Source organism: Vulpes vulpes, chromosome 14 (assembly GCF_048418805.1).
Source record: "Vulpes vulpes isolate BD-2025 chromosome 14, VulVul3, whole genome shotgun sequence".
NCBI classification, from domain to species: domain Eukaryota; kingdom Metazoa; phylum Chordata; class Mammalia; order Carnivora; family Canidae; genus Vulpes; species Vulpes vulpes.
The window spans coordinates 81,776,636-81,793,275 of NC_132793.1; the positions used below are offsets into that span (position 1 = coordinate 81,776,636).

A 16,640-nucleotide genomic window follows, 5' to 3' on the forward strand; every position below is an offset into this window, starting at 1 on the left:
CTGACACCTTCCGAATAAAGCTGTATGCTTTGCTGCCAGCTATTTAAACACAGGAGGACCCTCACTCCAGGTGGAAAAGAACCATTTACTCTCAACTGAGGAATATGTAGATGTATCAGGAGATAAGGGATGAGCTGCTGGCCGGGGAGGTCCACCAAAGTAGGACAGCATGCTCTGCAACTCCACCAGGACAGGCCCTTGGAGCAGTGTTCTGTTAGGTTGAACCAGCAAAACTATCTGCTTAGATCTTAACAGAGAAGCCAGAAGAATGGTCTCTGGAATGATCAAGAGTTCTACTAAAAAGTATGGAAATTTCTCCACTATTGCACATCTCCTTTATTCTTCATTTATGTGCGAAAAAAAAAAGTACCCTTAACAGTTAAAAATAATGAAATCAGCATGTATGTTGGAAATACTGAACTTACAGGGGAAAATAGCAGAAGTTTCAAGACCCTCTGTGCATGACTCAAGCTCACCTCCTCCCTACAAGGTGGTATTCTGAGTTTTATGATAACCACTGCACTGTTTGCTTTGTAGTTTTACTTTCTGGGCAGACATTATTAAATGAGGAAGGTTTTTTTTGTTTTTGTTTTGTGTGTGTGGGGGGGTGGCTTTGCTTATGTCTTCTTTGTGAAATCTGTTCATGTTTTTACCCATTCGATTCATGTTTCCTTTATACATTCTGATTCTTTTTGCTCTATGTGTTACATATACCTTCAAATTTGCGGCTATTTCACTGTCTTGATGGTTTCTTTTTTTTTTTTTTTTTGATAAACATTAATTTTAGTCAAGTTTATCCATCTTTTTATCTTGTGGATCTTATTTCAGAGGCCCACCCTCCCTGTTCTGACATCAGACTACATTACACGTGCATTATCAAAGTTTTAACGTGTCATCCTTCACCCTTAGGGCCTTAATTACCAGGAGTTGATTATAGTTGTATGTATTTTCCAAACAAAAGTATCCAACAGCATTTTCTCCATGTGGTTCTCTGTGTTGCCATTGCCATCATCAAGCTGTCTCTCCCACCCACTCACAGAGTTTCCATCATGCACAGGCTTTCTCTTTGCAGGATCTTCTGCTCTGTTCCCTTTTTCTGTCCTGGTTTAGAAGATACCAGTAGCTGGAAGCATAAGGTTCCCCCTCATTTCTTCTTCAGGGAGTCCTAGCTATTCTTGGTCATCTGCTCACCTACATACATTTTGCAATTGGCTTCCTTAAAAATACTCTGATGAGATTTATTTTAGAACTGAACTGGATCTATATATTATCAATTGGGAAGACATAACATCTTTTGGTATTGCATCTTTTTCATTATGGACATGATGTGTTTCTCCATGTATTTAGGTCTTCATAGTGAAAAATGTCTGATAATAAGCTTTTTAGATTATTTTTAGATTATAATATAAGCACCTCATGTTACGCTTTGAGAGGTACTCCCTTCAAAGACATCCCTCTTTATTTTTTAATAAATTAATTTTTTTATTGATGTTCAATTTACCAACATACAGAATAACACCCAGTACTCATCTCGTCAAGTGTCCCCCTCAGTGCCCGTCACCCATTCACCCCCACCCCCCGCCCTCCTCCCCTTCCACCACCCCTAGTTCGTTTCCCAGAGTTAGGAGTCTTTTGTTCTGTCTCCCTTTCTGATATTTCCCACACATTTCTTCTCCCTTCCCTTATATTCCCTTTCACTATTATTTATATTCCCCAAATGAATGAGAACATACACTGTTTGTCCTTCTCCGATTGACTTACTTCTTAAACACAGGTATATAACTACATAAAGAGCCATGCCGCTCCACCCATGAGGTTCCCCTTTTAGAAAGCCTAGAGTGACCTAGATAGCTGGCCACTTGAGTCACTCACTTTTCCCTTCTTGTGCCCTAATTTTTGCTCTTCTATTTTAAATTTGACAAAGAGTGAAACTCTCAAACCCTAGTCACCCTAACCTAGACCCCAATAAAGGAGGAGCCCTAACTCTGCACTCTCTTTCCCTCTCTCTACCTGTGACTTGCTGTGTGGCCCAACGCACGCTGTATACCTTCCAGGACTTGAGAATAACAAATGTTTTTTCAAATGTTTCCTAGTGGTTGTTGTGGAGGTGCATCTTGCAATCATTATGGGAACCACAAGGGCTGATCCCACTATAGCACTGGCTCAGCTCAGAGAAATGTCTGTGGGGACTCACTTTGAGTAATGTGGCAAGGCAACTGCCCAGACATTCCTTTTTATTTTTATTTTTTTAAGATTTATCAATTTATTCATGAGAGACACAGAGAGAGAGGCAGAGACTCAGGCAGAGGGAGAAGCAGGCTCCTTGAAGGGAGCCTGATGTGGGACTTGATCCCAGATCCCAGGATCACACCCGGAGCTGCCAAGGCAGATGCTCAACCTCTGAGCCACCCAGGTGTCCCCACCCCCCACTTTTTTTTAAAGATTTATTTATTTATGCCCAGACATTCCTCAGTGACAGCATCACTATTGATAGGCTGAGACCAACCCAAAAGAGTCCTCTATATTAGAATATATTTCAATAAGCTTGTATCATTCTCTTTTACTAGATCTTCTCCCCCTAGATGTGTGATACCTAATACTTTTTTCCAATAACTGATGTACCCTGTCCCTGAGCAAAGGCCATTCTGAGATCCATCTGCATATTAATGATGAAATGGAAGTAAACAGACTCTGTTATAGCAACTGATGAAATATTATGGATACTACCCTTAACTCACACTGCAGGTAAATATTGAGTGGTATTCTTGTCTTTTTTTTTTTTTTTTTTTTAATTAACATGACCTTCTAGTTTCAAGTTTTAGGTAATATAAAAGTAAATGTGGGATTGGATCTGCCCTGAAACAAGTGCTCTCTGTTGTAATTTCCTTTCTCTCCTGGGGAGATGGGTGGCTCTGGGTGCTGAGAATGTACATGGAGGCTGATGATGCCCTCTACCTTGGCAGGCTGCTTTCCAAATATCTGGTCATAGGCACCACGAGGCATATGCTGAGACGGTGAGATTTCTATTCCTTCCTACTGTATAAACGCTATAGGACCCTGAATATCAAAGAGCTGTGGCACTCAGACATGGACTTGAGCAGAGAACCCCACTGGATTCTGGACAAGGCTATGAGTGTGAAGCAGACAGTGGATGGTGATGAGATGGATTCCCTGGATTCTTACTGTCTGCAGACTGACTCAGGCAGCTTCCTTTTCTATTGTCCTGTACACCTGCCCTGTATCTTATTCCCAGTTCATCTTGTCTCATATTGGGGAAAGCTCCTGCCCTGTGAAGCTGTGCCCCCTGCCCGTTCCTCATAGCTACATTTCCAGTAAGGAGAGCTACAGATGTGCCACTAATACCTCCTCATTCCATTTCCCTATCCACAGGGGAGCTGTGTGTCTGAAATCTGGTCAAGAGAAGGGGTCCCCCACAATCCTTGGGAAATATGAGTATGTTGGAAAATGCGAATCCTGAAGCTCATAAGGGAACTCAAACCTCAAGGCAACAGGCTAGAGTGACCAGGGTCAGTTCTGAGAGTTGGAACATTTAGGAACACAGATGTGTCTAAACGGGTACAGAACACAGGAAACAAAGCTTTCTTTGTGGAGCTGTCTCCTTGGTGTCAAATGTCAAGAAAGAAGGGAAAGGAAGCAAAGAGCATATGGGAGGCAGGAGAGAAAGGACATTATGACACATGGAGCATTCTGGAAAGTGGTAGAGGTCTTAGGGGCATGTGTACTCTCTGGTGGCCTAGAGGGAGGCAAGTGAGGAAGTGAGGACACAGAGTGGAGTTCTGGGCTGGTGGAGGTACTGAGATGGCCTGGAGACGAGGACAGGACTATGGAACACACAGACACAACCCCATCTGCTCTCCTGACTGCAGTGCTGTACATCACTTTCTATGGGGAGACTGGAGACGGCATGTAGTTACAGATGGCTCTCCTTGTGCTCTGAGGCTATGTGACCAGGGAAGCATGGCTGTGCTGCAGGGATCGCTGGCTGGGAACAAGGCTGGCTCTGATACCTACAGATTTGCTGGACACACAAGCCTCTTTCTCAATTGTTGGTGAATGTGTGTGCATGTGGATAATAGTTATCTTATAATAAGGACCCAATAAATAATGGTTGTAACTGGATAAAAGTTACTTGAAATCACAAAGTGATATATGAGAGTCAATGCATACTAATAATTTATATTGTCTTACTTTTCAAACTGTTATCAAGTATTATGTGGCCCACTGATACTGATAATGTTAATAGCATTATTAATAAAAACAATAAGAGGCAGCATGGGCTCTGGTATGTCAGTTCAGCACTGGTGAGTACTGTTCTCTTCATCAAATTAAGAGTAGAATAAATGATCACTCCTGTGCATTTCATCTTGGGTATTTAGCAGCACTAAATTCTTCTCTTTGTGTCAGCTGTGTGGCATTTAATCTCTTAGCCAGGCACAACAGTAAATGGGGCAGTCAGGTTTGTTGTGCTATCATTTGTCATGATTTAGAGCTCCAGAAATATAATGCTCGCCTCCTGTCGACCATGTATCAGCAGAGCAAGGCAGGAAGGTTTGAAATGTTTTTACTCTTACCTAACTTGGGAATTCATCTCAGTTTTCTGAGTGTCTCTTTCTCCTGAGTTGACACTTTCTGTTTCTCTAGGTCTAGCTTTGCAAACCCTGATTAGGAAGCGGCCATGTCACTATTAACCCTTATTTACAAGACCTTTTCAAAGCAATGAGTGTTTGCCCACATATGGGAGAAATATGGCAACATGACTCTGGACTTACAACCAGTATCGCTGTGGTGAGCCTCTATTTCCCCATCTCCTACGGGCACTGTGAGGACAAAGTATATTCATCAATGTCAAGTATTTAGCCTATGCCTGACATACAGTAGGTACTTAATAAATATTAGCATAATATTTATCCATATATAGCAAATATTACCCATATATTGGGAAGGATTCTTGGTGTGTGTCAGATGCAGTCATATGAAGAGATCTTTCCACCTGAATTCACTTTCTGTAAGTCAAAAGCAAATACAATGTGTGGAGACCATAGGTTAGCCTTATCTGCTAGGCTGCATGGGTACCTGGGAACCCAGGAACTGCCAATAACCAGGGAGGAAATCTGGTTTGCTTTGTGTATTCATTGCCTATGATGTTAGAAGAAATGTAGATTATGATACACCCCCAAAAGCAAAATTTTGGTAATCTGAAAACATACAGAATTTAAGTTCCCTGACAGCCATGTCCTCAGCCTTTCCTTCCCCCCCGAAACAGAAGCTGGGCATGAGCAGAATAACTGCCTCAGAAGATCTCACTGCCTAACCCCTCTATGATATTCTGCTGGGTCCTCAGCCTTCCTGAACCTCAGTATTCTGAGCTAATATCCAAGTCAACACCTGATCTACCAATTGCATAATCTAGATTACAAACTTCATAAGACATAAATGTATGTAGATAGATCATTTCTAGCAGCCTACTGGATACCCAATATCCCTGCTTTCAAATCATCAGTTAAAAGTCAGATCAGAGGGGCTTTGCCATGCCTCTTTCTTCCTAGAATCAATGGAGACATAAGGGCAGCTATTTACAAATGGAGAGGAACAGATAACATTTCTGCCTTGTCACCAAGAAATTACAGTGGAAGGTTGAGATTTGCTAGTCAAATGGTGCATAACCACTCCACGGTCCAGTATGTAAAATTATGTAGTCACTGCCTTGACTGGTCTGACAGAGTCAAAAAACTGCGCTCTCCATGTTCATGGACTTATATGAGAACAAATCAGGCAAGAAGGACTAAGTGCTGTCACCCACCCAGCAGAAAAGGCCCTTCCCTCATGGAAATGGGTGAGGCACAGGGCAAAAGGCTAGAGGTAATATTAGGAGGAAATCCCTTCAAGTAATTTCCCACCATCTTGTAAACCAATCAGCTTTTTTAAACCTTGAAACCAGTAGTTCCTTCTAATTACTTTCAATTTCCTCATGGAAAATAGATTTCCCAAATTACCTAGTCCTAAAATTGTAATGCAATCTTTGACTCATGTCCCCCTTTCATCCTGTATATCCACTTGTCACTTCTGGTCACCACCCTACCCTCAACTCTTAGCATTTCTAGTGCTTCAGGGCAAATTCCTAGCTCTTGGTCTCACTGGAGCACATTCTCCCCTTGCTCTACATACATCTCCCACTCCACCACCTATTTACACTTTCACATTTGAGTTGTAATGCCATCCTGTCATTTCTCAAAAGAGGTGTTCATCACCTCCACTAACTGACCCCCAGTCATTTTGCTTTGCTCTTATTTCTGTTATGCCTTCTACACAAATTCTTCCAGATTCCAGGATGATATTTTAAAATATCATCCCCTTAACGAGTTTCCCTGTCTGAATTCCAATTGGCTCTCAGCTGTACAGTGGTGTTTAACCTCATTATGTAATGCATCCATCAACTTTTTGGGGTCACAGCACCACTCATGCTTCTGTGATTCTCACTGCATCTAGCAGAAAGGAGAACATGTCCAGTGTATCTGTTAAATAATAATAATCAAGGTTAATTAATGCATCTAAACTCAGACACTACACAGACAGGACTGCAACATGTTTCTAAAACCTCACAGATTCACACTAATGCTGAGTGGCTACAGGCTGAGCATGATGAATGCTGTTAATAGTGTCATAATTCCACATGTTTGAATGAACTAATAGCTCCCTACAGTGAGATTTACCCTGATTTTGTGAAATTCTCTCCACTGGATGTTTACCAAAGAGGCATCTGTATCTAATTTAGCATATATTTTCATGAATCCAGATGTAGTCTCATGATTTAATCTACTATTTAATGCATCATTCCACAAATAAAATGAACAAAAAAATTAAATTTTTTTTTTCTTTTCTAAAAAGTCTTGATTTAAGCATTTGCTTCCAAATATAAGCCATGCCATTATCTTTACAGAATTTTCTTATGGACTAGGAGATATTCCTCTGTAAACTAAGGCTAATTTAAACATTTGCTTGAATTCTTGAGAGTAGAGATAGCAATAACTGAAATGTCTGTTAATTCAGTTCTGTATTAGAGAAGCCAGAGCATGTGGCTCATTAGAATAATGACACCTATTTGCATTCTTTTGTCTCCTAAGAGCAGAGAGATGTTGGATTGGGTAATTTGAAACTCATTATACTATCACATTTAGCCTCTGCACCATGCTCAGATGCCCATGGTATAAGTGAACTACTTGGCCAAACAGCTACTTTTAGTGAATCAAAAAGATGAAAGACAAGTAAGAAAAACAATTAAATACTAATTCTTCTCTTAAAATTATAATAAATGTATGAAGAAAACCCTAATTGCTTTGTATCTTATAGTAATGATATTAATGGCAGATAAAAATAAGCAATCAACATCTAAAACCAATTTTCAAATACCAAGCAGATAAAAAAGAAATTTGGCATGAGAGTTTAAAAACTCTACTGATTTCAAGAAATGTTTATATTAGTTTTGGGCTTTCTACTGAATTAAAAAAATACATGCGTGCACACACACACTAATTCCTCTTATTTGGTATGATTGTAGAAGTGATGATGAAATCCTATCAGATGTGTATTTTATCTCTGAATGACTTAACTGCAGTTGGTTGGCTGTTGAATATGAGATAATTTAGCAAAGGATTTAGAGGGTTACATGTTTTCGTTTACCAGGATTGCTTTTGTACTGCCTGTCCTGCACACCATTGTTATACCTTAGTATCACATTAACTTGAACTTATTTAACTAATGATGAAAAAAGTGATAATTTCACTTTTAGTGTTTTGCCTTTAACCAAGAGCATAATTTTCAAATGCAAAGAGGGGTATAATTTTAAGTCATACGACTCATTTCCCTCTTGGGGACAAGAACAATTCATTTCCCTTCAAGGACATCAATCAGTGATTCCCAAATAAGATGTCATACAGATCTTCTGAAGGTTTTGCCTTGAGTACTGATGTGCAAGCCATCCCAAGGCAATAAATGACTTAAATAAATCCTGTAGAAAGTCCCTTTTCATTATACTGCTTCTGCCAAATAAACATGTTTAATTTTCCCAGGCATTTAAGTTTCATAGTTTGAAAAAAAATTATTTCCATCCAACTTAAACTTTGGGCTCCTCACCCACAGTCACCTCTCCTAATTCCAAAAATCTCTTTGAAATGATAGAAATGATACAAAACCCCTGGAGTCAAAAAACTTCCCCTGCTAGTGGCAGTTGTTATCAGGTAACAACTACTAACCCTGGACACCATGTAAAGAAGAACTCCCTGAAGGCCCTGGAGAGTGAACAAATAGAGAAAGAAACTGGAGCTAGTTACCACTTGGAAGAAGGGAATGCCTTTTTACTTAAAAAGCTTTGAGTCAGAGCTGTGAGATGACTTAAGCTTAGATACATCCCTTGGTCTCACTAGCTTGAAGAACCAAAAGATAGTCTAGAGCTATCAAAATAGCATATCAAATTCATGTCCTTCTTGAATGCAAAATATTGCCATTCCACTCCAATAGCACCAAAATATTAATTCATTTCAGCATCAATTCCAACATCTAAAGTACAAAGTCTCATCTAAATATCATCTAAATCAGATATGGGTGAGACTCCATTCATCCTAAGGTAAAATTCTTCTTCAGCTGTTACCTTGTGAAACCAAACAAATTATGTGCTTTCAAAATACAATAGCGGGATAGACAGAGGGCAGACATTCCAATTCCAAAAGAGAAATCAGAAGGGCAGGGGTGATGAGTCTCAAGCAAGTCCCAAATCTAGCAAGGCACGTTCTTAAGGCCTGAGAATCTTCCTCTTTGATTCAATGCTTTGTCCTCCAGGCCCAGTGGGATGGCAGCATCACCCCAATTGCTCTGTGGGGTGCTGCTGCCAAGGCTGTCTGTAAGGACCCTGCCCACACAACTCTGCTGGGCTGGCAGTTCTGCTCTTTGATTCTGAGGCCTATAATGGTACTGGCAGCCCTTATGATCTCTGAATTGCCTTAGTAGTCATTTTTCCTGGTTTCTGTTTAAATGGCTGATCAACATAATGAGTGTTAATTTTACGAAGTCATTGTCCATTCACACCCTTGGTGTTCTCTCCATAATAAGCTTCCTCATTTTTCACAATAGGGCAGGCTAAAGATTTTCTAAATATTTAAGTTCTAGTTCCTTTTTGCTTAATAGTTCTTTCTCTCATTCATCTCTTTCTTACTTCTCATATCTTACTAGAAGCAGTTATGAGGAACTCAATGCTTTGCTTAGACATCTCAACAAAATATCTGATTTCATTGCTTACAAGTTCTACCATTCACAAAACACTGGAACACAATTTAACCAATTGTTTTGAACACAATTCACTCAATTTATAAACAAGGATTGCCTTTCCTCCAGTTTCTTATATCTTGTCCTTCATTTCTGCTGAGACCTCACCAGAAGACCTTTCACACCATATATCTATCAGAATTCTGTTCATGATTATTTGTGGATTCTCTGGGAAAATTAAAGCTTTCTCTCCAGATCTCCTTTTTTCCTTCTGAGCTCTTACCACAATCACCAAGTCCCTTGACAGCAATATTTCCTTTTTCTATCATGCACCACAATTCTCTCCAGTCTTTACCCATTATCCAGTTCTAAGGGCACTTACATACTTAATTTTTTTAGGAAACATCCACACTTTTAAGTATTTGTTACAGCAGCACCCACTTCTCAGAACCAGTATATGTGTTAGTCTCCAGAGAAATAGAATCAATAGAACATAGATAGATACGCTTAAATATATATATATATATATATATATATATATATATATATATATATATATATAGAGAGAGAGAGAGAGAGAGAGAGAGAGAGAGAGAGGGCAGCTCAGGTGGCTCAGCGGTTTAGTGCCACCTTCAGTCCAGGGCTTGATCCTGGAGACCCAGGTTCGAGTCCCATGTTGGGTTTCCTGCGTGGAGCCTGCTTCTCCCCCTGCCTGTGTCTCTGCCTCTCTCTCTCTGTGTGTGTCTCTCATGAATAAATAAATAAAATCTTAAAAAAAAAATTATTATGAGGAATTGGCTCATGTGAAAATGGATGCTGAGAAGTCCTTCAATCAGAAAGCTGGAAACCCGGGAAAAGCTGATGGTGAGTTCCAGTCTGAGAACTGGATGGCCAGAGACCCAAGAGCTGATGTTTCAGTTTGATTCAAAGGCAGGAAAAGACCAATGGTCCTGGCCAAGGCAGTCAGGCAAGAGGAGTTTCCTCTTATCATAGGAAGGTCAACTTTTTGTTTTGTTCAGGACTTCAACTAATTGAATGAGACCCACCCACATTAGAAAAGGCAATCTGCTTGCCACAGTCTATTAATTTAAATGTTAATCTTATCCAAAAGTATCCTAACAGACATCTCCTAGAAGAACATTTTACCAAATATCTGGGCATGTCATGGCCCAGTCAAGACGACACGTAAATTAACCTTCACAGAATTGAAAAATACAATAACCATAATACAAAGCTCAATACATGAGTTCATAAGCAGGATGGAGGGGAAAAAGGAAAGAATCAGTAAGTTCAAAGATAAAACAACAGAAATTAAATAATACGAAAAATGGAAAAAACAGGAGAAAATGAAAAGAGCTTCAGAACTTATGGGAATATAAAAAAAGATCTAATATTCATGACATTGGAATCAGGAAAAGAGAAGAGAAAGAACATGAGGGAGAAAATGTATTCAAAGAAATAATTGCTCGAACTTCTAAATTTGGCAAAAATCTATAGATTCAAGAAGCTTATTAGCAAGGCCCATGCGGGATAAACTCAAAGAAATCTACACCAATACAAATAATAAACTTCTGAAAACTAAAGACAAAGAAAAAAAAAAGCCAAAGAAAAAAATGACATCTTACCTATAAGGGAAAGATTATTTGAATGGCATCAGATTTCTCATCAGAAAACAAGGAAGCATGAATAAAGTAGCACATTTTTCAAGTGCCAAAGAACTATCAGGACAGAATATTATATCTGGTGAAAATATCTATCAGGAAGGAAGGGAAAAATCAAAACATTTTCAGATAAAGAAAAACAAAGATAATTTATTGCCAGTAGTCTATCCTAAAAAATGGCTAAAGGAAGTTTTCTAAGCAGTTATAAGATAAGCTTTATTATAAAATATGTTATCACATTATTATTTTTATTACTTTATTATAAAATATCTTGGAGCATTAAGAATTTAAAAAGAAGACAGTAAGTAAAAATATGGATAAATATAACAGATTTCTTTCTTGTTTTGAGTTTGTAGAACTAAGTTTGATGGTTCAAATAAAGACAACACTCTGATATGTTTCTAACTGTACAAAAAACATCTTTAAGACAACTGTATTATAATTATGGGAAGGTAAGCATATTTAAAGTGAGGTAAGGTTTTTGTTTTTCAGTTGGTCTGGTAAAATGAAGACACTAGTAAATTGTGATAAGTTATGTATACAGTTAACCCTTAACAACATGGGTATGAACAAACAGGTCCACTAATACATGAATTTTTTTTTGGTAAGTCAAATACAATACTGTGAATGCATTTTCTCTTCTTTATGATTTGCATAGTAACATTTTCTTTTCCCTAGCTTACTTTATTGTAAGAATACAGTATATAGGGATCCCTGGGTGGCGCAGCAGTTTGGCGCCTGCCTTTGGCCCAGAGCGCGATCCTGGAGACCCGGGATCGAATCCCACATCGGGCTCCCCGTGCATGGAGCCTGCTTCTCCCTCTGCCTGTGTCTCTGCCTCTCTCTCTCTCTCTCACTGTGTGCCTATCATGAATAAAAAAAAAAAAAAAAAAGAATACAGTATATAATACCTAGAACGTATAAAATATGTGTAATTTGACTGTTTAGGTTATAGGTAAGGTTTTCAGTCAACAGTAGGCTATTAGTAATTAAGTTTTGGAGAATCAAAAGTTATACATGGATTTTCAACTGTATGGGAAGTTGGTGCCTCTGTCATGTTGTTCAAGGGTCAACTGTATGTAAACAACTACAGCAACAACTAAAAAAGCTATATAAAAATATACACAGTTCCCAATTTAAGATGGTTTGACTAAAGATTTTTCATCATGGTGGTACAAAAACAATATGCACTTAGTAGCAACTGTACTTCAAATTTTGAGTTGTGATCTTTTCCCAAGCTAGCAATATGTGGTTCTGGGCTGTAGCAGTGACCCACAGCTCCCAATCAACCAGGTGATTACGAGGGTAAACAACTGACACATTTGCAACCATTCTATGCCCATGCAATCACTCCATTTTTAATTTTTATACAGTATTCAATAAACTGCATGAGATATTCAATACTTTATTATAAAATAGGCTTTGTGTTAGATGATTTAGTCCAACTGCCTGCTAATATAAGTGTTCTGAGCACATTTAAGGTAAGTTAAAGCAGTAAAAGTAGAAATCTGACAAAGCTGCATACTATAGGATCCCAAATCCTATATCCCAAATATGACATTCCGGAGAAGGAAATCTATGGATACAGTCAAAAGATCAGTAGTTATTAGGGACTGAGGGAAGGGAGGGTGAATCAGTGGAGTACAAAGGATTCTAAGGGCAATGAAACAGCTTTGCATGATAATATAATGGTGTATACACTAATCAAAACCTATAGAATATACAACACAAGAGTCAACCCTAAGATAAACTATGAACCTTGATTAATAATAATTTAACAATATTGGTTTATCGATTATAAAAAATGTAGTACATTAATACAAGTCTGCTGCTCAGTCTCAAAGAGCACATTCTTCTGCTTTCAAAAATGAAAACTTCACATAGCATAAGCACAAATGATAGCATAAAGAAAGAATGGAACAGTTTGGTTCTAACCCTGCCTCCCAATATCTCAGAAGTGAGAATGAGGCTGTAGGCATACTTTGGGGCCAGTGTCCTCACTCCACTGTCTGGGATGGCTAGAATTCAAGACTTTCTACTAGAATCAGAGAGATGTTCATGTTTCCCAATATGTGTACAGGGTCAGTAGTGAGGGTGAATATGATAATGTCATTGCTCTCATGGAACATTTAGAAGTGAGTTAAGACAGCAATGACTATAATGCAATAAAAAAAGATACTGGCTGGGTACTAGAAACTGGGTCTTGAAGATTGGCACCTTGGAGAAGGCAACCTGCAATCTGAGAATTGAAAACAAGAAAGAAGTGTCAGGTGAAGGTCTGGAAACACTTCACCAGGATCAAATTCTAGATGGTTTATGCCTCTACTCATATTCTCTCAGTCACAGATAAGGAAACTAGTCTGTGAGGACAAATGTATAAGAAATCCACAGCATTGGAGTCTTCTCAAGTAGACTGCTATCCATTTCACATATGGAACCTAAATTCTGAATAAATGTGGAAATAACCCCAAAAGTATATCCATGGTTCTTACTTGTGAAAATAACTTACAGCTGCCAAATTTCAGAGGGCAAGCATGGGCATCCATCGGGAAGTCCTCAAGTTGCATTGGGCACTCTGCGGAGATGGTCAAGCTGAAAAGTAAGAGATGCAGACCTTTATTTTTTAAAATATTTTATTTATTTATTCATGAAAGAGACAGAGAGAGAGGCAGAGACATAGGCAGAGGAAGAAGCAGGCTCCCCCATTGGGAACCCAATGCGGGACTTGATCCATGGACCCGGGATCACATCCTGAGCTGAAGGCAGACACTCAACCACTGAGCCACCCAGGCATCTCGAGATGCAGACCTTTAAATGACTTACCAATTCTGGCTATTTACTGAGCAGCCACCATGTTCCATAAAACCATGTTAAGTACTTCACTTATTATTTTAATTACCATCTTTCATGAAATTGTCTAAACTGTCCCATCAAATTATATAGGTTTGCATTGAAGATGATATCATTTAAAAATAAGGCTTAAGTCAAATCTAGTCAGTTCTGTATCTTGGTCTGTGTGTCTATACATACATTACCACTTGTAAAGCAATTTCAGATGGCTTTAAAAATGATTTATTCTTTGTTTCCCATCCCTTATCCAAAGTAATCTAAAAAACTTCTTTTAAAAAGGCTGAAAATATATTGATTTTCTATAATTGTTTATAAGCTCAAAAAATATAAATGGGCAACATAAATGCTCAGTGAAAATCTTGACCAGAAGCTGGCTACAATTATTGTATACTGGACTGATGACATGACACTGTAGAGAAGGTGAAATTGTATTATGACGGCAATCTTCTGTACAGCCTAATTGTTTTTAATCCAAGCCTTGTCTTCCAGATAATAATACTACTATCTACTACCACTGTCATCAATGACTCAAACAGCAATGGTCATAATAATATCCACCAGGTCTATGCCAGGCACTGTGTTAAGTGCTTTAGCTGCACTAATGCGTCTAATCAAAGTAGCATTGTAAGATTTGTTGCTATTAATATCTGAATTTAGAAGTCAGGAAAGTGATGCACAGACATTAAAGGATCAGGACAAGGATGTGGAGCTATTATGTCAGAAAGTCATCATTTGATTCTAGGCCCTCAACTGCACTGGTTCCCTAATGGCACATCCACCACACACCAAGTGGTAATGGGTTCTGTACACTTCCAAAGTGGCCACACTGTTGTGCTTTTATTTTGCTACAAACTTCACTAATTAGGTAAATTTCACTAAATTTCCTTAATGCGTTAATCTTCTGTTTCTTTAAGTTTCTTAATCTACTATTTAAAATGAAATTAAATTACCCAGAATGAACTCATCTCATAAAACATTCACCTTTAAATAACTGTTATATTTATATTTTTAGACAAATAATAATTTGACATGATATTAGCACTATTGGTCCTTCCCTCTTATATTGAGTTTGGATCTTGCTATGTGCTCAGGGTGAGAATAAAAATGTAAAAACATTCATTTTTGCCTTAACTACTTCCTCCTGTTACAACAGATTAACCTTTTGCTATTAAATTGGGCACAGAATTCACACTTGATGATTACAGAGTAGCTAATGTATGTATTCTCTAAATAATGAATGTCACAAACATATGAGTCAGTCTCAAGCCCGTGGCTTGAGAGGCCATTCCCCCAAGGATGGAGCAATGCTCAAAAGGTGTGAATCACATGGACTAGAACACAGCACCAGAGTTTCACATTCGGGCAGGGATATGGTATTTAAAATGACACACTATATATGTTCATAGAAGAATGTGGAAATGTACAGAGGAACTGGAAGGAGAAAACTACAAATAGATATCATTTAACATAATTTCACCAGGTAAATTTTGTTCAGGGTTTTTTTGACATGTATATGTATACATGTATACATGTATATGTATTTTTTTTTGTAAAATATATGTAAAATTCAGTCTTTTTTATGCCTAACATTAGGAATAGGGTACTTCCCATGTGAAAATCTCTATATAACGACGACTCTAAAACATGAATATTTAATTCTAGGATACAGATGTGTGGGCTATGTGTTTATATATATACATATATTACATGTATATATTATATATACACATGTGTACATAATATGTTTAATATTTAAAAATGTATAATAATAACAAAATAATGCATATATTAAACCAATTAGCTATTGTTAGACTTTTAGATTGTTTACATGAAAGGCCCTCTCCAACATAACACAAACTATGTAAAAGAGCTATTATTAGAGACTATGAAGTGGATAAGTTGAATACTTAGAATTAAGGAAATTATGACTTAAAATGCCTGTGAAGAGAGCATTTAGCCAACACATAAGAAAATAATGCTAACTGTATCTGGCTGTTAGCAAATTTAAGACTTTTAAAAAAAATTTTATTTATTTATTCATGAAAGACACAGAGAGAGAGAAGCAGAGACACAGGCAGAGGCAGGCTCCATGCAGGGAGCCCAACGTGGGACTCGATCCTGGGTCTCCAGAATCATACCCTGGGCCGAAGGCAGCGCTAAACAGCTGTGCCACCCTGGCTGCCCCAATTTAAGACATTTTTAAAGTAAAGCAAATAGTGGGACAGAACATTTAAAGGAGTCAAATATGTTTTAAAAGATAAACTCACAATGAACTCAGATAATCTAGAATTTTCTTCAGACGCAAATTTTTAGTGGGATGATAGGAAGTATGTATAGAGCTGTAATGCCAAGTATAAAGCAATAAATATGAGAATAAGCACACAACATAACAGTGCTGTAGGAACTTAGAGGAGACCTGTTTTGATTTGGAGATTCTGTGCTGGTCTACAGCCTCTGTTCAGACAGGTTATGGATGCTGGTGTAAGGAAGACCCTGGGCTCAGTCAGTGGGAGCAGTGGGAGGTAGCGTGTGAGCAGGGCTGCTTCAGGTGATCCTGACTGTCTTAGCCCAGCCACAGGTACGAAACATTTGAACCAGTAGACCCAGCTCTGCAGTCTTCAAGTTGCCCCCCACCCCCAAATGTTGACAACTTTACGGGCCCTAGTCTCATCATCAGAGTGATGTGGAGATGGTCTCTCCACAGCAGAATCTTCTCTCTAGACATAGCCATGTCTGCCAGCTCACATAACTGAGCTTCTGTCCCCCAGGAAACATACTACTGCCCACCAGGCCTGGAGGCTGACTTGAAGCCAGATGTGTTGTCTGAGTCCTTGGCAGTGTGGTGAATCATGG

At 38.5% G+C, this 16,640-nt stretch overlaps 1 protein-coding gene across 7 annotated transcripts in view; it reads right to left on the bottom strand.

The window, feature by feature from the left end:
* Nucleotides 1-16,640, bottom strand: part of GABRA5 (gamma-aminobutyric acid type A receptor subunit alpha5) — an 83,002-nt gene that overhangs the window by 13,704 nt on the left and 52,658 nt on the right. For all 7 annotated transcript variants that reach the window (XM_025982261.2, XM_072737026.1, XM_025982262.2 and 4 more), the window contains one exon: nucleotides 13,447-13,529. In XM_025982261.2, coding sequence (XP_025838046.1) covers nucleotides 13,447-13,529 — 83 coding nt within the window. The remainder of the gene's footprint in view (nucleotides 1-13,446; nucleotides 13,530-16,640) is intronic.